Source organism: Rhinopithecus roxellana, chromosome 11, assembly GCF_007565055.1.
Source record: "Rhinopithecus roxellana isolate Shanxi Qingling chromosome 11, ASM756505v1, whole genome shotgun sequence".
Classification (NCBI taxonomy): domain Eukaryota; kingdom Metazoa; phylum Chordata; class Mammalia; order Primates; family Cercopithecidae; genus Rhinopithecus; species Rhinopithecus roxellana.
In genome coordinates, this window is record NC_044559.1 from 77210737 (window position 1) to 77238522 (window position 27786).

Sequence of the window (27786 nt, forward strand, 5' to 3'; positions counted from 1 at the left end):
TGGCTGGATGAAAAAGAGCACACAATGGGGACTTAGAAAGCACAAAATAAAATCAGCCTGGAGAGGAGGCAATGACTTTCTCCAAAATCAAACGACCAAAATGAAGATACCAGCCATACTAAGAACTGAGTAAGCATTCACTCACAGCTCTTTTGATGTCAGTAGGTGGATCCCCCCTGCACGCAGAATGAAATCCGGCCTTGTTAATAAAGCCTCCAGGCTTTCTTGATTTAAAAAAATTCCTGTTATAAGTTCTCATTCATTTGTAGAAGCTAAAAATTAAAACACTTGAACTCACAAACATAGACAGTAGAATGACGTTTACCAGAGGCCGAGAAGGGTGGTCGAAGGGGCAGCAGGTTGGGGAGGGAAATGGGGACAGTTAACAGGTGCAAAAATATAGTTAGGATGAATAAGACCTAGTGTTTGACAACAGGGTGACTACAGTCAACAATAACTTACTGTACATTTAAAAATAACTAAAAGAATATAACTGGAATGTTTATAACACAGAAAAAGATGAATGCTTGAGAGATGGATACCCCATTTACCCAGATGTGATTACTACACATTGTATGCCTGTTTCAAAATATCTCATATACCCCATATATATATACACCTACTATGTACCCCTACAATTCTTTTTTTAAAAGATCAACAGGAAAAAAAAATCCTGCTATATAAAATTGCTCATGAAAGGCTACAGGCCAAAAAGCAGGTGGAAAGTCATGTACAGATCATGCAATGTGATAGGCAGAGTGTGGGGGCGGTGGACTTAGAGGCCAGAGGACCTCTTATGTCCTGAGTCAAATATTTCCTCCACATTAATGTATGTACAAATGATATATACATAAAACACCTCTGAAAAACGTGCACAAGAAGCCTAGTAACTCTTTTTGCCTCTGTGGTGAGAAGAAGAGAGGCCGAGAAGGAGATTGCACCTTATATCCTTCTGAGCCATTTGGACTTCAGACCATGACAATATATTTTCAATGTGGACTTAAATAAAATGTGGATTTGAAAAAAACAGGCTGGGCGCAGTGGTTCATGCCTGTAACGCCAGCACTTTGGGAGGCCGAGGTAGGCGGATCACCTGAGGTCAGGAGTTTGAGACCAGCCTGGCCAACATGGTGAAACCCATCTTTACTAAAAATACAAAAATTAGCCGGGCTTGGTGGCGCAATTTGTAATTCCAGCTACTTGAGAGTGAGACAGGAGAAAAGCTTGAACCCAGGAAGTGGAGGTTGCAGTGAACTGAGATTGTGCCACTGCACTCTAGCTTGGGCGACAAAGCACGACTCAGGTTTCAAAAAAAAAAAAAAAAAAATAGCCAGGCATGGTGGTGCATGTTTGTAATCCCAGCTACTTGGGAGACTGAGGCAGGAGAATCGCTGGAACCCAGGAGGCAGAGGTTGCAGTGAGCTGAGATTGCGCCACTGCACTCCAGCCTGGGCAACAGAGCGAGACTCCATCTCAAAAAAAGAAAAAAACAAAAATGAGGAGAGTGAACTCTGAGTCCATTTGAAGCCTTGACCCTGCAGCTTACCAACTCTGCTTGGAATTTTTTAAAAATCTCATCTGAAAGATATCTAGCTGGCCCTGTGTGTCTCCTCACCCTCTTCATATTAAACCTACTTTCTCTTCAGTGATCAGCATTCATAATAGATAAAACCCGATGGTTATTCTATTTTATTGGGTCCTTTTTCTATCTTTTAAAAATATATTTTATTATCTCCTATTGTTATTCTTTGTGGTTCTACAGAGTGTCAGCTCCCATTAGCGTTAAGTAGCTCCTGTGTCCCCCCAGGACAGTGTAGTGGTGGAGAGGATAAACTTTGGAGGCAGAAAGGCCGGCTTCAAACCCCAGCTTTGCCTCTTACCGGCTGCCTATCCTTGTGAAGTCAATCTCTCCAAGCCTTGTCTCCTGTCACTGCTCTGGCCTCCCAAGGCAGGAATGGTCCTGATGGCCAGGCAGCACAGACAGGGACGCTGAGCACAGTGTCTGCATCTGCGCTTGCAGGACAGCGACTATGAAAATCCAGACGAGCACTCCGACTCAGAGATGTACGTGATGCCCGCCGAGGAGAATGCTGATGACAGCTATGAGCCGCCTCCGGTAGAGCAGGAGACCAGGCCGGTTCACCCAGCCCTGCCCTTCGCCAGGGGAGAGTATGTAGGTGAGGTCCCCCGCAGACCTGGGCACTCTGCCTTCCAGGCCCATGGGGAGGTGGGATGGCCAAGATTGCAAGGTGGGGACAAACCTGGCTGCTGCCTGAGGGCCTCTGCCTGCCTCCCACTCCCACCACCTCCAAGCAGGGGATCTGGGCTCCCAGGTAAAGGATCCCAAGCTGTAGGGTTTTCCCATTCCAGGGGAAGAGACATCTTTCCTAGATCTGGAACACTGAAAGCAGGCATAAATAAAGAAATAAACAAATCCAGCATACCCTGATGGTTCCACCCCTGCCCAACACTCCCAGGGAAAGCAACCCTGAGATTAGTCCCCACTTTTAGGGCTTCGTGTGCTAAAGGTTCTGGGATTTCTCTTAAGAAGTCTGTACAGAACAATGACCTTCGAGGATCCCAGTGTCTGCCTCACCTTCCTCCCATGTCTAGTCCAGACTGTGGGGTTTTACCAGCGGTTACAGGTGCTCAGGAGCCCCAAACCTGGAATGAGCCTCATGGGTTAAACGGACACAGCTTGGGTCTGGCAGAGTTTTTTTTTTTTTTTTTTTTTTTTTTTTTTTTTTTTTTTTGAGACAGAGTCTCACTCTGTCACCTAGGTTGGAGTGCAGTGGCACGAACTCGTCTCTGCAACCGCTGCCTCCTGGGTTCAACCTCCTGCCTCAGCCTCCGGAGTAGCGGGGACCACAGGCACCCACCACCACACCCGGCTAACTTTTGTATTTTTAGTAGACACAGGATTTCCTCATGTTGGCCAGGCTGGTCTCGAACTCCTGACCTCAAGTGATCCAACTGCCTCAGCCTCCCAAAGTGCTGGGATTACAGGCATGAGCCACTGCACCTGGCCCCAAGTATGTATTTTAATGCCCATCTTTGTTCCAGTCTTGGCAGGTGACTAAGTTCCCCAAAGGTTCAGAGAGCATGTCCGTGATGGTCATGGCGATGCCAGCATTTGTGTGGACTGGCTCTACATTGAACATCTCACTGCCATTAACCCCTTCCTTACAGTGTACCAGGCACTGCTCCTTGCTTCACTGAGTGAAAGTAAAGTGAAGACCAGCCAGCTCGGCTTACTGGGTTGCCACAGTTGATCTGTTGAGCACCTGCCATGCACCAGAACTATGCTAAGCACTGAGCATTTAGCTGCACGCAAGAGGCACATACTCCCAGAGATCTTCTAATTTACAGTTTAGTGCTTTCCCCCGGGGGTCTACATAACCCCCTTGATAATCCTGTGAAAGAGGTCAGAGGAGTGAACTGACTGGGTCAAGATTCTCTAAGTGATGGAGCTGGGATACAAGACAGGGCTCTCAGCTTCCAAAGCCCAGCTCTTCACATCTCTGCTCTATGCACCACCCCCCATACTTGGTGAATGACCTTTTTCAATCATCACAACAACCCTGGGGAGGAAAGGGCTACTGCAATTCAGGGTGGTTAAGTGGCTCATTCAAGAACACGCTCTTGGCTGAGTGCGGTGGCTCACACCTGTAATCCCAGCACTTTGGGAAGCCAAAGTGGGTGGATCACCTGACATCAGGAGTTCAAGACCAGCCTGGCCAACATGGCGAAACCCCAACTATTAAAAATACAAAAAAATTAGCCCGGCATGGTGGTGCACGCCAGTAATCCCAGTTACTAGGGAGGCTGAGGCAGTAGAATCGCTTGAACCCAGGAGGCGGAGGTTGCGGTGAGCCAAGATGGTGCCACTGCACTCCAGCCTGGGCAACAAGAGTGAAACTGTCTCAAAAAAAAAATAAATCACACTCTTCAAAGCCTGTCTCCTGTGTTTTGCTATTTCTGATGGGCTTAAATATTACATTAAATATTTTTTGACTCAGAAATCTGAGTAAACTCCAGGAGCTGCAAATAAAACTGACAAGAGTTAAGGCACAGAAGGAAGGATGCCCTTGTGCCTGAGTACAGCCACACCACCAGAAAGAGGCTTCTGAGGAGGCAGCAGAGGTGAAGTTAACCACATACCTTCAACAAGGAGGAGGGCTGAGGGCAGGGGCAGGCACCAGGAGGTGAGCATAGAGGCAGGGGCCTAACAGGCAAGGACAGCTGCACCAGGTGAGCTGGGGCTGTCACAGGAGGAAGCAGCAAGCCAGTGATGCAATCCAGAGGCCAGTGCAAGCACCTGTGCTGTTTGCAGTATGAAGAATACGCCAGGTTATTCCTATGCTAAGATTTTCCTAAAACACACCAGTCTGAATCTTTGCTCAGCTCATTGAATCACTGGGGTAGACTTGAGGCCACCTAAGGCCTTGCTCACATGGCACAGGTGATATGAATTCTACTTATTAGGCAGACACACTGCACCTACTGCCTTCACTGCCGTCTTCCTAATCCCCGCAAGATCTCTAAGGTCGATATTATGATCCTCATTTTAAAAATGAAGAATGTTGGCCAGGCATGGTGGCTCATGCCTGTAATCCTAACACTTCAGGAGGCTGAGGTGGGTGAATCACTTGAGGTCAGGAGTTCAAAACCAGCCTGGCCAATATGGTAAAGCCCCATCTCTACTAAAAATACAAAAATTAGCCAGGCATGGTGGTGCATGCCTGTAATCCCAGCTGCTTGGGAGGCTGAGGCAGGAGAATTGCTTGAACCTGGGAGGCGGAGGTTGCAGTGACCAGAGATCACGCCACTACACTCCAGCCTGGGCAACAAAGCGAGACTTTGTCTCAAAAAAATAAAAAATTAAAAATAACAGTGAAGAATGTGAGTCCCAGAGAGGTTGAATAACCAGCCCCAAAGAGCACAGCTAGTGAGTGGCTGAGCAAGGGGCAGAACTCAGATCCAGTTGGCCTTAGAGCCTGACTCCTTTTCTGATACCTGCTGAGAAGGACAGTCCTGGACCAAAGATTCCCTGTGAATGGAGTGAAATCACTGAGGGAAGGAGCATAGAGGTTGACCCACATGAGTAATCACCACCTGGATACGCTTTAGCATAACCTGGGGAACTTTTCCAACCCGTAATGCCAGACTCCTCCTGAGGAGTTCAGACATTGCCAGGCTGGGGTGGAACCTAGACCTTGGCATTTTTAAAAGCCAGGAGCACCTCACCCTGACCCCGAACCCACCAGTGCTGCTTCCATGCTGTCTGTGTGGCCAAGTGTTGGGTTGTTGGCTCTCCTGAACCTCTGGGTGACCATCACTGCCCTGGAAGGATATTTTTAATGAGGACATTCTTCCAGATTTTGTCGTTTAAGTCAATAGGCAGTTGAAATTTTTGGCCTAACATTTCACTTTACTCTTTCAAGGAATGCCCGTGGATCATTTGTGGCTACATAGACACCCGTGGTTTTATACTTTCTAGATCTCAATGGCTTCCACCCAGGAAATGATCCGAAGCCTCTTTTATGTTATGTTTTTTGTTTGTTCCTTTCAAGACAATCGATCAAGCCAGAGGCATTCCCCACCCTTCAGCAAGACACTTCCCAGTAAGCCCAGCTGGCCTTCAGAGAAAGCAAGGCTCACCTCCACCCTGCCGGCCCTGACTGCTCTGCAGAAACCTCGAGTCCCACCCAAACCCAAAGGCCTCCTTGAGGATGAGGTAAAGTAAATCTGTCCCAAAGGCTTCCCAGGACACAGAGAGGGGGCGGGGCAAGCGACCAGGACAGCCTGCCCGCTGGCTGTCCTCCTTCTTTACAACCTGCTATTGACTGTCCCCTCTCACTCTCCACTATTATACCAAAGGGACTTGGTTTTCTCCAAAATGGCTTATTGTAAGCATGTCAGTTTACTAGAGGTGTATGGTAAAATATCAATACTGAGTCTGTGACCCTCATATTATTCCCTCCTTCTTCCCTGTGGTTTCCTGTGAATCTCTTCTTTCCTCCCTAAGATGTTCTTTCCCTATCTTTGTTCTCCTTTGCTTCTCTGTCCTGTTGTTACCGACAGCAAATCCATATGGGTCTGCAGCAACTTCAATTCTTGCCTCCTGGGCATAAGGCAGAAGGAGAGACCAAGGCAAGTTTCAGAGCAGGAATGAAAAGAAGTCAAGTACACTTAGAAGAGGGCCAAGTGGATGACTTGAGAGATCCAGTGTGCTGTTTGACCTTTGACCTGGGGTTTTATACACTGACACACTTCTGGGGTCTTGTGTCGCTTCTCCCTGATTCTTCCTTTGTGTGGGCTGTCTGCTTGTGCAGTGGCCTGCTAGCATTTGGGAGGTGAGCATGTGCAGTGTGCTTACCGGAGTTGTATGCACACTCCCTTGAGGCACTCTTGCCTTACCAGCTGAATGTTTCTAGAAGGTCAAATACCAATTAAACTCTGCCATTTTGCCTCTTAATGCGCATGCTTGAGCCCACTTGCCAAACTCCTGAGATCTTATTGGAAAACTGCTCATCACTAGTTTCAGGTTTTTTCTATCTATTGGGAGCCTGCCTTTCTCTGGTGCTGGCTGTGACCAATTATTATTTTAGAGAGACAATTAACAACCACCTGACAATCACCTGATAGTCTCCTGACATTCCTGGGGCAGGGGAGCCCTCTCCTGCCCTGCGCATGCCTGACTAGCTATTATACCCACTGTAACACTGTCTCCACCTTACTTTCTTTCCTCCACCTTCTTTTCTCTCTGCTCCTCCACTTTCCTCTTCTCAGATGCAGAGGGTGACATGGGCCAGGATGTACAATGGAGATCGCTAGTCTGTAAGGTACCCCGCACAACCTGTGGAGGAACTGACCCCTGACTTCCCTTTGACAGCTCTTGCTTCTCACTTCCTCCCTTCCCACAGCTGCCCCACCCCCACTGCCACCAGGTGTCCAGAGACCCACCTTTTCAGATGGCCCAGCATCCAACTCTGGGTTTACCTCCTAGATCTCCCCTCTCTCAGCTCTTAGAGCTTGTGTGTCGTTTTCCCTATGGAACTGCTCCTATTTGAAAATGAATACAAAAACTCATCAAAACTGTTGTAATAACTGATAAAGCCTAATGTGTTATGGCTCCCAGAGGTCCTTGCATTTTAAATAAGGACAGAGACCAGCCTGCAGCTTCTCTAAGAAATAACTTGCCTCTAGAGGATAAAATTTATGGCTTACACACATATTGTGAAATGATCTTCATTCCACCTTTATAAAATTTGCAGCCCAGCAGGAGATGGAAAAGATGGACTTTTAAATCAAAACAGAGGCAGCATCTAGGCCCAAATTCCTGCTTTGGCCCTTCTGGGTGTATGATTTGGGGCAAGCTAGACAACTTCTTTGTGTCTGTTTTTCATCTCATCTCTGTCATTTTGAGAATTTAATAAAAGAACATATGTACAGCACTAAATACAGTGCCTCACACACAGAGGGGTTTAATATATGTTGGATTCCTTTCTACCATATTCTAGATTCTTGACAAAATCCAGTTTTCTAGTTTCTTCTGAAAACTGAAATCTGGCAACACCAGGCCAGCAGTGGCTTCAAAGCAACTGTGCCCCAGGGTACCCCCCACCTCGGCTGTGAATCCCTGGCCTCTTTTTTTTTTTTTTTTTTGAGGCGGAGTCTCGCTCTGTCGCCCGGGCTGGAGTGCAGTGGCCGGATCTCAGCTCACTGCAAGCTCCGCCTTCCGGGTTTACGCCATTCTCCTGCCTCAGCCTCCCAAGTAGCTGGGACTACAGGCGCCCGCCACCTCGCCCAGCTTAGTTTTTGTATTTTTAGTAGAGACAAGGTTTCACCGTGTTAGCCAGGATGGTCTCGATCTCCTGACCCCGTGATCCGCCCGTCTCGGCCTCCCAAAGTGCTGGGATTACAGGCTTGAGCCACTGCGCCCGGCCCTCCTGGCCTCTTTTTTGATTTGTCATAGCTCCCACGATACATACAGTGCGAGTACACACCCTCACCCTGCGCACTCCTCCCATCTGAGAGGCGACGTTGTCCTTTCAAGGGTGCGAATAGGGTGGCAAGGAGAAGCTAAGCAGGGGAGGGGACAGGATGGGGAGACCAGCTGTTAGGGTCTCACTGTAAATTATTTCAGCATTTGGCAAATCCATATGAAGACACAAATTCAGATACAGAATGCAAATGAATACTGTGGGATATGTAAGGCTCTTCATTTCTGTAAGTAACTGAGAATGGACCCCAGGGAGGCAAGGCAGAGGTTTGCTAATAGCAGCCTTCTGGAGATGGCTCAGACAAGTCTTCACCAGTGGGAAAAAGAGAAGTATGAAGGTGGGGGCATTCTGGAATGGGCAGATGGAAAGCCAATAATAAGAAAGAGGTGTAAAGACAAATACACAAACAAACAGAGGCCAACATTAAGATACGGCTGAACCATTAGTTGGGAAAAGAAGAAGTCAAGTACCAGAATAAATAAAAATGTTTAACCCTGTTCTACAGGTTATAGGCAAACTATAGAGATACAGGCTAAACAGAAAGCTGGAGGTGGGGCAAAGACATTTAGGGGGAAGAAGCATCTGTGCTATAATGAGAGTGGCTAACACTTGGTGAATGCTGTGTATCCACTGGTGTTGTGAGCACTTTGTGTGCATTATCTCATTAAATCCTCACACCAACCGCATGAAGTCTATCATCAGCCCCACTTTACAGATGAGGAAACAAAGGTGTAAAGGGGCTAAAAAAAAAAACTTGTCCAAGGTCACAGAGGGAATATACTTAGCTTAAAGGGTATTTTTATAAGAATTCAATAAAATAATGTACGTAAAGCTTTTAAATGCTCATATGAGTGGTAATGAGGATGCAGCTCATGTGGACATTTAATAGCTAATCAAAATGACTCCTGCTAAGTAATAGGGTATGAGCCAATGGGAAAGTGAAAATAAGATAAATTAATGTTACTCCTATTTTTCAAATCTGTAGTCCTAGGGGGAGGCAAACATGTAAACACTTATGACAAGTGTCTTATTAATACTGAAACATCTAAACATTGGAGTTAATCTAAGATGATTTTAAATCTATTTTTAATTTGGAATCATGTCATTGTAATAATTGAAGAAGGATTTCTAATACCTGTAGGTGATGGTAGTAGAATAATCTACCTGGCTTCAAAAGACCAATCACTGATTCACTAAAGACAAGTTTTTGTGTTTTGTTCATGAAATAAGGGGGTTGATATTAAAACACTGCAGCAGTGTCAAAGCAGTCAATAAGACCACATGATATCCTAATAAAGGATATAAAATACGATGGTTCTTCATCATTTACTTATTTCAGCAATAACAACATTAAAGCATTGAATTGCAATGTTGGGAATATACATTGTACATACCTTCTCCTAAAACCCTATAAAGATGAGAGAGTTGGGCAGACACTACAAATAGAATTTGTTGAGACTGGATCAAGTCTTTTTTTCCTATCATTCTTTGCGAATACAAATGTCTCCATTCCAGAAATATCACTGAAGTGGCATCGTTGTCTGGGGTACATATCTGGGATTCATCGTCTCGCACTGAGATTAATGACATAGACACGTGTGGGTGGGTTAAGGAGCGGAAAGTTTAATAGACAGGAGAGAGGAGAGCATCTCTCTCTCTCTTGCAAGACAGTGGAATCCTAAAAGGAAAACCGGGCCTGTGGTGGACCACAGCAGATTTTATAGGCAGGCTTCAGGAGGAGATACCTGATTTACATAGGGCCCACAGATTGGTTTGATCAGGAGTGACATTTACAGTGGTGCAGAAGACGCTGGTTGCCCCACCCTAATCTTATTATACAAATGGGTTTTCTACTTGGCCAGTGCCATCTTGTCTTCTCCTTAGTGTACAGGTGGCTGGCAAAGAGAAGGGAAGACAGAGCCACCATTTTGATCACGCCTAGGCACAGGTAGCATTTTCCCATTGGCACAACTGCCAGCATTCACCCATGCAAGCTTCCAGCTTGCTCGTCTCTATCAGCAGATTGATTTTACAGGCTGCTCTTTGTTAGAAAAGAAAATGATTTGGGGCTGCTTTTTATTAAAAGGAAAACCTTACCAAGGACATCTTACCCTCACTATCTGCCTAAGTAATTTTTTCTTAACTCCTATATCATCATGACTCTAAACATCTCAGATTCTAAACACTGCAGATAAAAACATTTTCTGTAATCAAGCCCTGCAGAACAAAACAAGTATAAAATTGAGAATACAGAAGAAAGAATAAATTTTGAAGTGGTTAAGTAGGACTAGGTTAGGGCCTGGAGCTTCCAACTTCCCTATATCCATTCAGGCATCATTGCCGAGTGTCAATACCGATATTCTGTGTTCAGATATAGGATGTTTAAGGATTTTGTTGACTACAGGGTTTAAGAGGGTGGCATGCCTCCTGGGGGCTCAACCTCTCCTTTTATAGGAACTAACCCCTAGAAGAGAAGTTGGGTTCTGATAAAGCATGTCACTCTGGCTACTAATGAATCCAAAAAGGTGGACCCATGGACTCAAAAAGGTCCTCCAGGGATACTGCAGCCACTCAACATCCCGTTATTCAAAGCTGCTAAGTCAGCCCATCCCAGCTTTGGCTATTGGGTTAGTCAATTTCAATTCAATTCAGTGAGGCATTTGGCCAGATACTGGAAACACAAATACAGAGAAAGAGAAGGCCCTGTCCTTCAGGAATTCATAGTTTCACACTGTGGGGCCAGAGATGAAGCAGAGATGAGGACCAGGTTCCCTGTGCCACAGAGAAGCAAGTGCCCACTTCTAAATGGCAGAATCCAGGAGAACTTCCGATGATTCAGCAATTAACTCCCTAACAGGTCATACATCTAGAAAAGACCCAAGCACAGATTTCCTCCCAGGTCTGTATGATTCCAAAGTCTCACCTCCCTCAGCCAGATCATCTCTAAACACAACTGCAGATTGAGATATGTGAGTAGAACTCTCTGGTGCCTCTTGGTCAGGTTCAGAGGTGAAGAAAGAGATAAGAAATAGCAATTAAATGAAGAGAGGGTAGATTAGACAGAAAGAGGAGGGGGAGGATGGAACGTACTAGAATGTGGTGGATAAAAGTATGGGTGCTAAATTATTGAACTGCTTGAGTTCAAATGCTGGATCTACCACTTTTTTTTTTTGAGACAAGGTCTCACTCTGTTGCCAAGCGCTATCACAACTCACTGCAGCCTCAGCTTCCTGGGCTCAAGCAACCTTCCCACCTCAGCCTCCAGAGTAGCATGTTTGGCTAATTTTTCTATACTTTTTGTAAAGACAGGATTTCACCATGTTTCCCGGGCTGGTTTTGAACTCCTGGGCTCTATCTATCCACCTGACTCAGCCTCCCAAAGATCTGGGATTATAGGCACGAGCCACTGTGCTTGTCTGGGTCTACCACTTTTAAACTTGACAACTTGAGCAAACTACTTAATTTTTCTGTGCCTCAGGTTCTTCATCTGGAAATGGAGCCAATGGTGGTACCTCTCTTATTGTGTTGTTAGAAGGATTACATGAGAAAAAAACATGTAAAGTACTTAGAAGAACACCTGGCAATAACTTTTTGAATTTGTTTCTCCCAGTACCCTTCTTGGCTGCCCACCAGGGCAGGTAGTAAAAACCACTTTTGAAATCTGGTTACCTCATTTGTGTCTTGTCAATATAAAATCCCTCCCTGCCTACATTTATGGTCATTTAATTATCAACAAAAGTGCTAAGACGATTCAATGGAGAAATATTTTTTTAAAACAAATGGTGCTAGGTAAATGGTGCTAGATGTATCCACAGGCAAAAGAATGAAATTGGACTTCTAACCTCACACCATACACAAAAATTAACTGAAAATGTAGCATAGACCTAACTATAAGAGCTAAAACTCTAAAACTCTTAGAGGAAAACACAGGTATGAGTCTTTATGGCTTTGGGTTGGGCAATGGTTTCTTAGATTTGACACCAAAAGTACAAGCAATAAAAGAAAAAATAAATAAAACAGACTTCAAAATTTAAACCTTTTGTGCCACCTATGATACCAATAAGAAAGTAAAAAAGCGGGCAGGGCACGGTGGCTCATGCCTGTAATCCCAGCACTTTGGGAGGCCGAGGCAGGCGGATCATGAGGTCAGGAGATTGAGACCCTCCTGGCTAACATGGTGAAACCCTGTCTCTACTAAAAATACAAAAAATTAGCCGAGTATGATGGCGGGCGCCTGTAGTCCCAGCTACTCTGGAGGCTGAAGCAGCAGAATGGCGTGAACCCAGGAGGTAGAGCTTGCAGTGAGCAGAGATGGCGCCACTGCACTCCAGCCTGGGAGACAGAGCGAGATTCAGTCTGAAAGAAAGAAAGAGAGAGAGAGAGAGAGAGAGAGAGAGAGAGAGAGAGAGGGAGAGAGAAAGAAGAAAGAAAGCAACCTACAGAATAGAAGAAAAGTTTTGCAAATTGTATATCTGATGAAGAACTTGTAACTAGAATATACAGAGAACTCATAACTCAGTAAAAAGATAAACAACCCAATTAAAAATGGGCAAAGATTTGAATAGACATGTGTCCAAAGAACATACAAAAAATGACAATAAGTATATAAAAAGATACTCAACATCATTAGTCATCAGGGAAATGCAAATCAAAACTATAATGAGATACCATTTTGCACACACAAGGATGGCTGTCATAAAAAGGATGATAACAAGTGTTGGTAAGGATATGGAAAAACTGGAGCCCTCATACATTGCTGGCAGGAATGAAAAATGGTGCAGTGTCTTTGGAAAACAGTTTGGCAGTTTCTCTGACTGTTGAACATAGAGCTACCATATGACTCAACAATTTCACCTCCAGGATATTCCCAAGAGAAACATATGTCTACACAAAAGCTTGTACGTGGATAGTCATGACACCATTATTCATTACAGCCAAAAAGTGGAAAAAAACTCAAATGTCCATCAGCTGATGAATGGATAAACAAATGTGGGATACTCATAAAATAGAATATTATTTGGCCATAAAAAAGGCTGGAGTTGTCACACATACTATACCACAGGAAAACCTTGAAAACATTATACTAAGTGAAAGAAGTCTCAAAAGACTACAGATTGTACGATTCCATGTATATTCAATGTCCAGAATGGGCAAAATCTATAGAGAAAGAAAGTAGATTTGTGGTTGAGTAGGTCAAGGGAGTGGTGGATGGGGAGTGACTAATGGGTGCAAGGTTTCTTTTTGGGGTGATAAAAATGTCCTAAAATTAGATTGTGGCGATGGTTGCATACATCTGTGAATATACTAAAAGTCACCAAATTGTACAATTTACATAGTAGAATTTTATGGTATGTGAATTGCATCTCAGTAATGCTTTTTTAAAAAATCACTCCCTCCCATACAGTCAACTATGAATGTGTAGCATTCTCCTCATTCAGTTTTATATTTCTGTTAGGCTGATTATGTGGTCCCCGTAGAAGATAATGATGAAAACTATATTCATCCCACAGAAAGCAGTTCACCTCCACCTGAAAGAGGTAAGAGTTTTTCACCTTAAGCACCTGAAAATTTTTAGCAGTTGATGGAGATGTACGAGAGTATTTGGTAGTAAGTACTAAGAGGCTCAGAAATGACAGTGTCCAGGCCTTTCTCCCCAGGGCCACAGTGTGTGCTTCTTTGGCTGGTTGGGCAGACATCATCAGTGACAACCCATTTCTGTGTCATAGCCCTTCCCCGCCTTCTGTTTCCTCTTCCATGATTTAATCCTGCCATCTCAAATTATGAAAGCACCTGGGTAGTTCTCTTCAGCTGCCCTCGCTTTAAATGGATTTCTCATAAAACCTAATTACAATGTCGCAAGCCACCATGTTGGCCTTGTAAACACTGCACCAAGAACAGTGTCTGCAGAAGAGCGAAAAAATGAAAGAGTGAAATATGCTCTGAGTCCTGGCTCTTTAAATTTAGTAGTATGTTAGGCCTACGAGAAACATTTCATCTGTTAACCCTTCACAGGACAACAAATGCTATGACAAATGAATTATCTTAAAAAGCCAGTGCTACATAAGATTAGGCATGGAAACAGGGTATGTTTACTCTGAATATAGTTACTATGGAGAATATGATCCAGTACAAGTGATACCTCTTCAGGTAACATTGCTCATCTGCTACTGTCAACTCCATGGTAGCCATATTCAGGTTTTAGTCCGCCATCATGTAGCAATCCTCTCCCATACTCCATACCTATATCACCAATAGCTTCAAGACCCACCTGAATTCCCAAGCCATCCATTACCACAAAACAACAAATACACATTCCCTCCTTACCAACCCCTCTTAAAAAAACAGAACAGAACAGAACAGAAAAGAAAACCCCCCTGAAATCCCAGAGCAATGGTGTGTATTGCATCTGCTAGGGGAGGTGGAGCTATTAATTGGGCCCCTCCAGTAAGGGGTTCAATACACTCTTGAAGAAAAACGAAAACAGTAAAACTCCTTTATCTCTTAGACCTCCCATTTGGCAAATGAAATTCCAAGCCATTATTCACTTTAACAAGATCTCTATCATCAAATAATCAAATAATAATATATCAAGTTATGAATCTGTCATTGATATTTCCATTCTAAAGATGTTTCTTCTGAGAAGGCTTCTTTTATTGGTTTGTGTGTCTAGTAAGTGTGTCTCCCATTCTTTGCAAATTCTCTGGTCTGGTCATCATTTTTCCCTGAGTGTGAATTTCCCTCAATGGCATGTATCTGTAATGGTTTTATATATATGTATATGTATATTTCTGTGTTTAAGCTCCCATGGTGAATAGATCAACCAAGCCAAATTCCTCAGCGCCCGCCTCTCCTCCAGGAACAGCTTCAGGTAAAGTGTATGTGTGATTTGGTTTGGTTTTATGGCTATTTCAAATAAGAAAAACGACTCAGATGAACTATGAAGAAGTAATCACTTGTATTTGCAAATGTCTTAATAATGGGAACAGAAGGCCAGTCCTCACCCTCATGCACTTGTGGCATGTGTGTGGAAGTGGCCATTTCCCCAGGCATTTTGGCATCTGCTAGACACGTTCTGATTTTCACCCTACCTTCCTGGGCACCTTGCTGGCTTCTCCGTGTCCCCTCCCTTGACTGAGGGAGTCCCAGAGTTTAGCCCTCAGCCCTCAACCCTCAGTTCTTTCAGAACATCATGATGGTTACAAGCTTGGTTTTGAGCCAGACAGCCCTCGGTTGGAACCCCAGTGTGCCCCGTTACCAGCTATGCCACCTTGAGTTTGTACTCCGCCTCTCCAAGTATCAGATTTTCTTGTCTGTAAATGGTGCTCATAGCCCCTACTCTGTGACAGGAGAATTCTGCTGCATGTGAAACTCTTAATGAGTGCCTGGCACACACTGAGTGCTGAGGAGAGAGAATGATTTTTCACTTCTGTAGGGTTCATCGAGTAATCCGGCTTCATGTCTCAAGTCTACACTGGTAACTCCCTGGCATCCAGCCCGACCTGACTTCCCTTTGGAACACCTTGACGCTCCCACACAGGACTCTAAACTCACTCCTCCCTTCCCTGTGGGCACCCCTGTTTCTCAATGTGTAGAGCCTCCAGGCCACATACTCCAAATCCTGCTTTTTTTTCTCCTGAATTTGCTGTTCCATTTTAGCTGTGACCACCCTAGTCCGGGCTTTCTTTACTCAGCCACCTTGCACCTTCTTGTCTGCAGCAGTCCACCGGCCACACCCCTCCCTCTCGACTCTCTCCTCAGTGACAAGGACTGAGCTGCTGAACTCCTCCAGATGTTACCAGTTTCATCTCACCACCAAGCTAGTTTTTGCCACGTCACCTCTACCACCAAACCATAAATGTTCCTGGTTGCTCCTATAGGTTTTGGCAACCCCCAAGGCTGAGCCCAAGACACTGAGGGGTACCCATGACCCCCATTAACGGCACAGAGAGGTATAGGAGCCTGCCCTCCAGCATTCTCATGGGCATTTCCTCTCTCTCTCTCCCCTCATCCCTCTCCCCTAGGCACACATATGCGCACGCGCGCGCGCGCGCGCGCGCGCACACACACACACACACACACACACACACACATATTCGTACACACACACTTTTTTCTCTCACAGAGCTGAACACAAGTCATTGAGAGGCTGAGCTCTGCTTCCAGAGACAGGCTCCTTGATAGAAAATGAAAGAAGAGTCGAGTATTTTAAAAACCTTTTCCTGGACTCATTTCTTATGAAATTATTCACTTTCTTCACAAGTGCTGGTTTTACTTATCCTCTTCTCAGAACCCACAAACGCTTTATATGTGGGGAGTGGAGCTCAGGACCATCTTAGCCAGCTCATCTTACCCTCTGGGGAGGCAAAGGTCAACATGCCAATCTAAAATATTGTGACCAGGTTGCTTAGGCCCCAGCTGAAACGGAGACTCCTAACTCCCGATAGCGCAGGATGAGGACTGTTGTTACTGGAACAGAAAACCCTTTAACAAATAAATAAATGAAGACCTCAACCCTCCTTTAGAGAAATAGATTACTAATATCTGGTGTTTGCCTCTTACAAAGCTCTACTTGCCTTAAAAGGACCTCCTCTTCCTGAAACACACCCAGTACTCCAATCAGCCTGTATTTCATGGGTCTTGCTTCTTGGTCTTTGTGTTCTCACTTTTAGGACACCTAATCCTACCCATCCTTCAAGGCCCAGCTTGAGGCCTCCACCTCCAGGAAGCCTCCTCTGGTTTCTGTAGCCCTCAGAGAGCTCTCCTTTGCAGGAAGTCTCTTCCCCCTTACACTTAGCCCGTACTTATTCCCTAATTAGTGTCTCAGTCTAATCGCTTCCTAAGTACACTGCAAGCTCCTTGAAGACCTTGCCTTCAATGTCATTGCTCAGGAGGCTTTACCTGGCCCCATGCTGGGGCAGATCCCTGTAGTGCCCTGCACATGCCCCGAGATTTCTGTCTTTCTTTGCTCACAGCTGTTTCCAGGGCCTACCCCAGGATCTGGCACAGGGGAGGTGCCAAGACTGTGAAGGGGTCAGTTGGTTGAGAGGGTGAATGAGTCCTCAAACACTGGTTGTATTAAATATTTAAAGAATCACCAAAGGGGCATTAACCAGCTGGATTTATTACTCATAAGTTTGCTATTAACCTGGTATAGCTGTATTTTAATACTAGAGACATCAGATGAAGAAAGGAAATCTAAACAAGAAAATAATGTCCTGGTTATGTGATTGTCACATACAGGTGGGAGCACCTACAGGAGGGGGGAAGAAGTGAAATAGTTCAGGTCCTGGCTCTGACATTTGCTAAGTGCCAGACTTTGAGCAGGTGAAGTCATCTCTGTTTCTTAGTTTCTTCCTCTGATAAAATGGCACCTATGCCTAGGTGTATCATGAGTAGACATCATGAGAATTAAGTGACTCACTATAGATGACTTGCACTCATAAAATGCTAGTGCTTTGTTATTATTATTGTTATTATTCAGAATCCCTTGTTCAACCTGCCTTGATCCATGACCATTCTGGCAGATATTCTCAGGGAACGATATTGTTTCATGGGTCACTGGCCCATGAAACAGAGGAGACATGCTCCATCCTTCCTTAGAACTCTGTCTTCCTGAGGCAAGACCATAGGCTTTCCACCAGTGCTCATGCTGTCCTCTTATCACCAGAAGTTATTTATAGGGAGGGAAAGGGAAAGGAAGGTTTTGGCAGACTATTTTGAGATATGCAAGAAAGGGAAGCATAGTAGAAAAGCCAGGCGGGAGGTCTGACAAAGATAATATAGCGGTCAAATGAGCCCTCAGCATTTCAGAACCGAGAAATTCAGACTCAGACCTTCTTTCTACTTCCTTATTTTTCAGACAAGATTTTGTTCCGCTTCCCCGAGATCTTCCATCAAATTTTGAGTAGTCAAGGGTACTTTAACAGTGTCAGTCTTAAGTATTCAATTTGATACACCAGCCACTTAAACACAGCGAGACTCCTACTACACATTCAGGTGACATTTCAGTTTATTGTTTTCATGTTGTCACATGAAATGTAAACATTCCAAATGCAATCTCTTTTCCAAAATGTTTCAAAAAATCAGACCCAGTTCAGGTGCCGTGGAAGACAGAGCTGTCATGGAGGGGGCACTGCTTCCCAGGGTGCCAGGGAAGGCCACCAGGTACAATCCACACCACCCACTCTTTGCTGTTGTTCCCACCTATGAGGGTTTAGGAAGAGTCAGTAGGCTCTGAGTGGAAGCCTGGGGGCCTCTCTCCAGTGACACACATGGGAAGGAACTTCCTGATCTCTATTTCAATACTTTTTAAGGCCTTTTCTTTTTCTTGTTTGTGTTCGGATGAGATGATACGGGGGTGCACATATCTTCCCTGTTATAAATTCTGAGAGGGCAGAGGCCTATGTCTGCTTCTTCACCTCTTCCTCTGCCCCTAACATGGTACCTTCAAGGGCTTTACATGTACCAAGTCCTCGATAATCCTTGGTAATGGATTATTACTTCAATGTGTGCTTATCTGTGCTCTATCTCACAAACTAAGAAAGTACAGACTGAGGGCAGCAGGTCCAGCCTGTACTTACAGAGTATGCCCTGTAAGTCCATTAGGAATTGAAGGCCGGGCACCCTGGCTCACGCCTGTAATCCCAGCACTTTGGGAGACCAAGGCAGGTAGATGGTTTGAGTCCAGGAGTTCAAGGCCAGCTTGGGCAACATGGCAAAATCTCATCTTGATAAAAAATTAGCCAGATGTGGTGGTGCATGCCTGTAGTCCCAGCTACTCAGGAGGCTTAGTGGGGAGGATCACTTGAGTCCAGGAGTTTGAAGCCTCCAGTAATCTGTGATCACCCCACTGCACTCCAGCCTGGGTGAGAGAACAAGACCCAGAAAAAAAAGTGGGGGGAATTGTGGACTTATATGTGTAGTAAATTCTTAACAAAACATTTATTCAGTTAAATTAATGAAGAGCCTCATGAAGAGCCCCCTTGGTCTCACTGAGCAATGGTGTCCAAGCAGGTGAGCATCATGTCTGAGGCAGCCAGGGGATGCTGAGGGGACTGGCTCAGTTCTGGCCTCTCCCCTCCTGGCCTGCCCTCTGTCCCACTGTCCCACAGTGAAGATCCATCCTGCCTCTCTCTCACTTCCTCCCCCATAACGATTGTCTGGCATCTATCTTCAGGTACAGGAAGGGAGGTTGGGTGCAGGGGACAAGACCCTTCAGGTCCCTTCTATGACTTGAGAAGATGAGATTTGGGCAGCAGCCTGCACTTGTCTCAATTTGTCCATTAAGGAAAACCTGTGGGCAAAGGCCCTGAGAACTCAGAGATGATGAGTAAATATCCTCCAAATGTGAAGTTAGAGGCATCTCCCGTATTTAAGTGTGCTTATAAGGGAGCAGTGTCTGAGGTCTGTGTCAGGAGTGGTAGGTTGGAACTGCTTTCTCTGGGCACCTCTGCCGTGCACATTTGTGCAGTGTGCAGATGCAGGTACGAGCTGTTGGCTCCCTTCCTCAAGGACCTCTGTGGGTGTCCTCACTGAGTTCTCAGAATCAGTGGGCTCAGGACTTGCCCCATGGGGCAGGGGGTGGAGGGTGGTGCGGGGAAGGGGAAGGTCCTTTAGAAATGTTAAGGTGGAGTCCCTAATCCCCATCCCAGTTCTGAGTTTATACACTGACACTTTTAAAATGTGTCATCACCTTTGCCCACAGGTTTTCCTTAATAGCTTCCATATAACTACCTATAGTGCTTACCTGAATGCAACACAATATGTGCGAATATTTCTGAGCCTGCCAGAAAGGCCAGCCTCACTGTGACCATCAGCCCCTGGTTCAGGACTTGGGGACTGAGTAGTGTATATGTTTGTGCAGGTCGAAACAGTGGGGCCTGGGAAACCAAGTCACCTTCACCAGCTGCGCCATCCCCGTTGCCACGGGCCGGGTAAGTACCTGTTGCAGGAAGCAGCTTTTGAGATCTGGGGAATGAGGCTGGTGATACCCCACTGCCCTGTTGACTTCATTAGAAGTTCTCCCCATGGCAGGCTGCAACTTGGACCAAGAGTAAGAAGCCCTGCTAACATCGAACGAGCCAGGTGTGATGGCTCAGGCCTGTCATCCCAGCACTTTGGGAGGCCGAGGTGGGCAGCTCACTTGAGGCCAGGAGTTCAAGACTGGCCTGGCCAACATGGCAAAACCCCGTCTCTACTAAAAATACAAAAATCAGCCAGGTATGGTGGCACACACCTGTAATCCCAGCTACTTGGGAGGCTGAGGCGGAAGGATCACTTGAACCTCTGCAGGTTGCAGTGAGCTGAGATTGTAGCACCACACTCCAGCCTGGGCAACAGAGCAAGACTCCATCTCAAATAAATAAATAAATAAATAAATAAAGGAGTATTTCCTCCTGTGAAGTTTTAGTTAAGTCTTGAGTTCACTAACTTACAGTGTTCCACAAGACACCCCGACTTTCAGAAGCTCCAGCATCTGAATCATTTTTAGAGTCTCTAGCAGATTTTGTCTTTACTTTCTACTCCTCAGTTTTACCGTCTACAAATAAGTGTGTAGATATATACCATGTGCTGGTCAGACCAGGGCGCTCCATCAAACCCATACCACTGAGGTTCCTCTCGAAAGTGACAGTCATTCTTTCTTATTGAATTTAGAAGGGCTTTGTAAACAGTCAGGTGAGGATTGTCATGTGTTAATATTACAAACATCACCCCATAAAATTATGTTGGCTCAACAGGTTATTTGGAAAGCAAATTTAAATATGTCTAAATCTGGCCTGCATGGCTCTAATCTTATTTCTGCCTCTGTGTAAACCAAAGAAAGCCTCCATGTTGAAAGTTTGTTAACCAAAACTCTGCACACGTCTCTCTTAGTTCAGCTGTATGACTTTGCGCAAGTTACTTAGTCTCTCTGAGCCTCAGTTTCCTCAGCTTAAAATGTCACTGTAAGGTTTAAATAACAAGTGAGGAGCCTAACCCAGTGCCAGGCATCTTACAGGTGCTCAGGAATTCTTGTGTTCTTCCCCCACACTTCAGCTCTCAGCCAAAAACAAAGCAAGAGAGAGACATGGTGAGGGTTTTTTAATTAAGAAATTTAACACACAGAAAAGGAGCATACAACCTTATCAATATTAGACTCCAGTCTCTATTGGAATCTTGAGTTCATTGACTTACAGTGTTCCACAAGACACCCCGACTTTCAGAAGCTCCAGAACCTGAATCATTTTGCAAACTAGAATGTTAGTGCAGGCAAGTACCTTCAGGACCACACATCAGTGGTTTTCAAACTTGTTTTGGTCTTGGATCTCTCTGAAAGAAAGCCTGCACAGAAGACCAGCGGAGAATAGTCCCTAGAGACAGGGGGGAAGCTGGAGCGGGCAAGCGTGGCTGCAACCTCACCTGCTGAACCACTCTCTTACCTCTACCCTCTGTCCTGGACAGTAACCCCTACAGGGAGCTGTTGGGGAAGAGGGGGCTCCACAGAAACACTGAAAATACTGATCCCAGTCCTCAATTCACAGGTGAGGAATCTAACCTCACACCCAAGACAAAGAGGCCCAAGGTCACCCGCCGAGTAATTAGTGCAACTGGTGCAAGAGTCTAGTTCTGCCGATTCCCTGGCAACTGGTGCCCTACTTTATCCCCAGTTGACCCCTTCCCCATCTGTCAGCAGACTCTGTCTGAGCCTAGGAGGATCATAACTAAATCCCACTTCCATCCCTTTCCACCTTGCAAGGATAGTCTTCTACACACTCGTATCGCTTTCATAATTCTAGCTTACATTTGAGACTAAAATAATGGTAAATAGCTCCATTTTGTCTCATTATGTTTTAACAAAGCTCATCTCTTTTTATTCCCCAGGAAAAAACCAATGACACCACTGAAGACAGTAAGTTAATTTTGCATTTAAAAGTGCTTCATATTTCCTGCAGTGTTTATTCTTATCCCATTTATTTAAAGTTGAAAATGCTTCCAGCTATGGTGCACACAGCAATCTTAGCAACTGAAGTTGTTGCCCAAGCAGACCAAGAGAAGCTTCAGATCCTCAGGTAGCCAGGGAGGATGCCCCTCCCTGGGGCATAGAAGGAGCTCATCCTCACTTGATCCCGGCAGCTTCACTGAGTGTGTGCAGCAGATCAGAGGGGCAGCCAGGTTCCCTGCCCTCCCCACAGGAAGCCCCTGTGTCCACTCCCCACCACAGTTAATGGTAGACCTTTGTGCTAGGCACACATAGGCCTCACTAAACTCAGATTCTGGCCAGAACATGGTGAACCTGGGCCACGACACTACGTAAGGGAGCCCACCTGGACCTAGTCCCTACTGTGAAGCCTGACATTTACAATCATTTAGCAAACACACGGAAGGTGGGGTCATGAGACCAAAGCAGATGTCAGATGCCTGCTGTACCTGGGCTACTATGTGGCAGCTGCTGGGGGGTCATGGTTTCCATCCACCCTGTTGACAAAGTAGGGAGGTTTCTGCACCGCAGTGACATTGCTCCTTCCTAAGACACTTGCGGCTGTTTGTTGCTTAATGCAAAGGTTGGGCTAGGGACTGTGGATTTGTAATTTTTATTGTGATTGAAAGAATAGCAATGCATCAAAGAAAAGATGCTCCCAAAATATTTATTTTAATAATATTGCTCTGACATTTATTTCCACATTCTGCTATATTGAATATCCTTTTGCCTTTTTGTCTTTTACATAGACTCCAGTTGCCTCTCAACAGAATGCTTCAAGTGTTTGTGAAGGTAAAATCTATTATTTTGAAGGATGAGCCACATCCTCTAAAAGTTATTTTAATTAAGGATTTGTATATACACATTTATTCCATTATTTTGGGGGCAATTGTAACATGAAACTCAATTTTCCAAACAAAATAGTTTTCGTAATGAGTACTGAACAGCAAAACTAGCTCAGAACCTTAGCATCTTTAGAGTAGGCTACAGAATGCATGCAAAAACCTGCCTGTTGGCAGACAGGTATGACTTGCCAGGAAATAGTGCTAGGACCTTACATAGATTTGAAAACTAATGTAGAGTCATTCACATGTTTTAGAACTAATAGTTTACTTAAAGTAATGAAAATTTTAAAAATCTGTTTATTTGAACAAATTCTTTTGCTAAGTTTTCAAGATAATGTTTTCAAAGTTCAAATATCTGTCTTCTTAGTATATCTTCAATTGCTTTTCTTCCTTTTTTTTTTTTTTTTTTTTTTTTTTTTGAGTTAGGGTCTCGCTTTGTAGCCCAGACTGGAGTGCAGTGGTGCATAATTTTAGCTCACTGCAGTCTCAAATTCCTGGGCTCAAGCTGTCTTTCTGCCTCAGCCTCTTGAGTAATTTAGAATTTCTTCGTTTATCATCACTCAAAAATCTTATATATATTTTTAGAAACTGCCCATGTTAAAAAAAATTGTGTTTGGAAATTACCATGAAAAAATAGAAGAATAATCTATAATATCAACACTTAAAACATTATATAGAAGTTCCTGCCCTGTACCCATTTAATTCCATACTTGAAGATACCCTGCGTTAAAAATGTAGTGAGTATTCTCCCATTCCCTGAGTTAATGTGTGTATATCTACATAAAGCGCTCTCATTTCTCCGATGATGGACAGTAGATCTTTTCTGAGCGTGCACTACAACTCACTTCTCTGCTTTAATGATGCCATTAGGTTTTTTCATCCTGTCTCCCACATCTTGCTTCCCTAGGCTATTTCTGAGGCATCACCCCTTTTCTGCCATATTGCTTTCTTCTGCCTTCCCTTTGAGGCTTTTGTCTTTTCTGTCCTCCCATTCCTTGCAGCCTCTCAGACTTGCTGAGTCCGGGTTGTGGAGTGATAGTGATCTCAGGGGCTCTGAGCATCTGTAGGAAGTAAGTACGACCCTGTGCAGACTTCTTGGTTACAAGAGCCTCCAAAACCCAGGAGAGAAGCGGGGCCCATGGCATGTCCCCTGCTGCTTAGGTGTCCTCATTCTCAAAGGGCTCCCAGTACAGGAGCCTGCCAGGCATGCCCCCTCCTTTGTTATTTATTTCAAGAGCATAGGCAATTGCTATCCAAATGCAAAGCGAGGGAGTGGCCTCTACTAGTCTAGGAAGGATTCAGGATGGCAGAGGCAAAGCAGGTGTGGTCAAAGCTTATAGGCTGGCAAGACCTAAGGTGTTCATTGTTTCTCCTTCTGAAATTACCAAGTTTTAACGTCATGAGAAAACCTCTAACGTAGAGGTTTAAAGTAAGTTGCCACAAATTCAAAATACAATCTTCAGAGGTTCAAGGTTTCCAAGCTTTAGTGCACCACTGAATGGGAAGAAACCCTGACGTCTTTTCTACCATTTATTTGAATCTTTGAGTTCTTACTACTTTTATTTCTTTGGTGTTTCTGTAGTTCTCAGACTTTTCTTCCATGCAGAGACTCACACATGAACATACCAAGATTTTAACACAACCTACCCCCCAAGGACAAATTTGAGGGAGAGTAAAGTATTAAAATAATTTATGATCACATTTATGAATGGTTCAGCAGTAGAGTTCACCATGGGCTTCAACATAAATTTCTTACACTTCAGGTTTATGCCCATTTCCCACCCTTTCCTCTTCTGCTCAGGAAAACACAGTGAAATGCAAGTGAGATTTACATTATTATAGGGTAACCTTGAATTTGATCCAATTAATTTTGCAAAAAGAGATCATTTGTGAACTCAGTAGTGTGCCTCTTATCAGTAACACACTGCGTATACCACGTCTTATGACTAATCAAGACCCACCAGGGTGTTATCTCCACCTGTGTGGAGGCCACATGGAAAGTAGAGGGTGAGTTGTTTAGAGGGTGGCTAAAATGTTCTCATCTTCTGGCTTCCACCTATACTCACATACTTAAAGTTTCAGGGCCTGTGGGTTCAGTCTGTATGTACATTGCCAGTGGATGAACGCAGAGGTGGTAGGATGTACCTGTAACACTGCTGGGAGTGAGTCCTGGTCCTAGTAGCACAACTACCTCAGCAGACTGGCAAGTGCACAGATCATGACATCCCAGTAAAAGACATGTTCCTGAGAAGACTTCTGATCAAATTTGGTTCTTCTCAGCTAATGTTGCTGGGTTTTGGGATGAGGATAGACATTTCACTCTAATCCTAATATGATAATTTTCCTGATTCAGAAAAACCTATACCTGCTGAACGTCACCGAGGGTCAAGTCACAGACAAGAAGCTGTGCAGTCACCAGTGTTTCCTCCCGCCCAGAAGTAAGAATGCTTTCCTTTAAAGATCGGTTTCCTCTTGTTGCTGCAGGAATTAACATGTGCATTGTTTCACTGCACAGTGACACTGACTTGTAGTGCTAGGTAAAAATCCAACATTTCATTGTTTTGCAATTACATGTTAAAAGGTGTTAAGCAACTTTAAAATAACTGTGTAGAGTTGCAGAGACCTACTAATTGGGTTAATTATTGAACTTGACTAAAATACAATACTTTAGTCATGATTTCCTCCTTTTTCAAAACTAAGAGTCTTACTTATCTTTAAGATTCTGGTGCCTCTTCTATCTTTAGATATATTTTATTGGCCATTTGTATTGATTTATTTGTGATGTGCCTGTTCACAGCATCATCAGTGTAAACAAAAAGTCAAACTTACTCATATTGTGCTTTGTCCTTTAATTATCTGAAATTCTTCCTTGCAGACAACTCCACCAAAAACCCATACCTCTGCCAAGTAAGTACAACGAAGCCGTGTAGTGTATCAGGGAGTGGTCGAGGCTGGATCTTGGAGTCCGATTGGCCTGGTTCTAACACAGCACTGTCACTTCCAGCTGTGTTATCCTGGCATCTTCTCCTACTTGTTTCCTTTCCTGTAAAATGGGGCCAAGAATGTTTATTTCACAGAGTTGTTTTGAAAAGTAAATATATTTGAGGCAATTTTTACTTTTTTTAGTAGCGATTTAATATTTTACTGGTCATGCATCCTTTTTTAACTTTTTTTTTTTTTTTACAAAAACAATACAACTGTTTTCAAAATAATAAGATCAAGTAAAATAACATATGGGAAGCACCAGCTATAGTGTTTGGTTCTAAACAAATAATACCCATTTAAATTAAGTCTAAAATACATTTTAAAGATCACAAAATGTATCTACAAAAGGTACCCTAAAAAGAGGATACGGCAAATATCTGGATAATTTTCCTAAGGCAAACATCACCCTAAAAATGTATGAATTGGATAAGTCAGGCTCACAGATTGTAACTGCCCAAACCTTAATTTGCCTTCAACTCAATGTGGGAAAAAAGGAAGAAAAAAGCTCTGCTTTACGTACATAATTTGGCATATATTCCAAAATAATCAAGCTTAAATCCATTTAAATAAACAGTAACTGTCCACATGCAAAACATTTATATGCATTTTTTACTAAACATAAATTGGCCTTTTAGATTTTTAATAATATTCATCTTCAATAAATGAAACCTTTACTAGTTTTTTTTTTAATTCTGACAACACAAAGTGAAAATGATTTGACTACAGAAATTTATTTTCATTATTTAAAAATCTTTATTATACCTTTTACTGTTTTTCAACCCAAGTCATTCATTCAGTTGTTAGTGACCATATGCCATGTGCCAGGCACTGTTCTAGGCACAGGAGATACAAGGATGAACGAAACAAATAAAGACCCTGTTCTCATGAAGCTTATGTTCTATTGAAGGAGACAGATAGTAAAAATAAACACACAAATAATATCATATCAGGTAAATGCTAAAAGTGCTATACAGAAAACTACAGCACAGCAGCAGGGGTGGGTGGCAGAGAGTAATGGAGGCAGGGGGGGGGCTGCTGCTGCAGACAGGGTGGTCTGAGAAGGCCTCTTCTGTAAAATGGGCATAATAGCTCCTTCCACAAAGAGCTGGTGAAAGGATGAGGTGCGCACATGCTGAAAACAGAATAGGCCTGGCACATTGGGGTGTGAGAAAATACTAGCCACGGGTACTCTTCCAACTGCCAGAACTGCAGAAACCACCAACCGCCCTGCACTGTGCATAGGGAAAGTCTGTCCGCTCACTCACCTTTGCTGCCCTCAGCTGGGAGTACTGTTCCCTCCTATTAGAATACACCCTTCCTTTTGGCCCATCTTTGTTGGGCCTGCCAAGACCTTACTGCCCCCTCCTCTTACAATGTTGGCTGCCTTCTCTGAACATCCAGGGCACTATTATCTGAAGCACTTAGTTCATCCAGAACTCTTTCTCCTGCAGACTTCCCCATCTTAATAAAGGACAACTCTGGTTGCTCTTGTCAAAAACCTTGAGAGTCACCCTTGACTTCTCATTTGCCTTCTTCGCACACCTTCCAGCTATTCCTTCAAAATAGATCCAGAATCCAACCACTCTCACTACTTCCACCGTGTGATCTGTCCAAGCCACTGTCATCTCCTGCAAGAACACCGAACTGGCCTCCCCCACTCTGCTCTTGCCACCCTCTGTTTCCAGCCCAGCAGCCGGAATGACCCTGTTAAAAGACAGGCAGATCATGTTACTCCCCTGTTCAAAACCCTCCGAAAGCTTCCTTTATCATATTCATTATAGCTCTGGACTCATGTTAAGGGTCCACCAAGTCCTATAAATCTGGTCCCTTCATTGCCTCCTGTCTGACTGTATCTCTTATTCTTCTCCCTTTTTCTTACTGTACTCCAGGCACAGTGGCACTCTTGCTATTCCTCAGATATGCCAGGCCTTGCGTTCACAGCTCCCTCTACCTGGGACATTCTTTTCTGGGATGTCCACTGCCTCCTCCCTCT

At 44.3% G+C, this 27786-nt stretch overlaps 1 protein-coding gene across 2 annotated transcripts in view; it reads left to right on the forward strand.

Annotated features, from left to right (window-relative positions):
- BLNK (B cell linker) overlaps nucleotides 1-27786 on the forward strand; it is a 79938-nt gene that overhangs the window by 41624 nt on the left and 10528 nt on the right. For both annotated transcript variants that reach the window (XM_010389597.2, XM_010389596.2), the window contains exons 5-13: nucleotides 2021-2177; nucleotides 5574-5737; nucleotides 13462-13543; nucleotides 14806-14874; nucleotides 19870-19939; nucleotides 21867-21894; nucleotides 22713-22755; nucleotides 25162-25246; nucleotides 25684-25715. In XM_010389597.2, the coding sequence (XP_010387899.1) occupies nucleotides 2021-2177; nucleotides 5574-5737; nucleotides 13462-13543; nucleotides 14806-14874; nucleotides 19870-19939; nucleotides 21867-21894; nucleotides 22713-22755; nucleotides 25162-25246; nucleotides 25684-25715 (730 nt within the window). The remainder of the gene's footprint in view (nucleotides 1-2020; nucleotides 2178-5573; nucleotides 5738-13461; nucleotides 13544-14805; nucleotides 14875-19869; nucleotides 19940-21866; nucleotides 21895-22712; nucleotides 22756-25161; nucleotides 25247-25683; nucleotides 25716-27786) is intronic.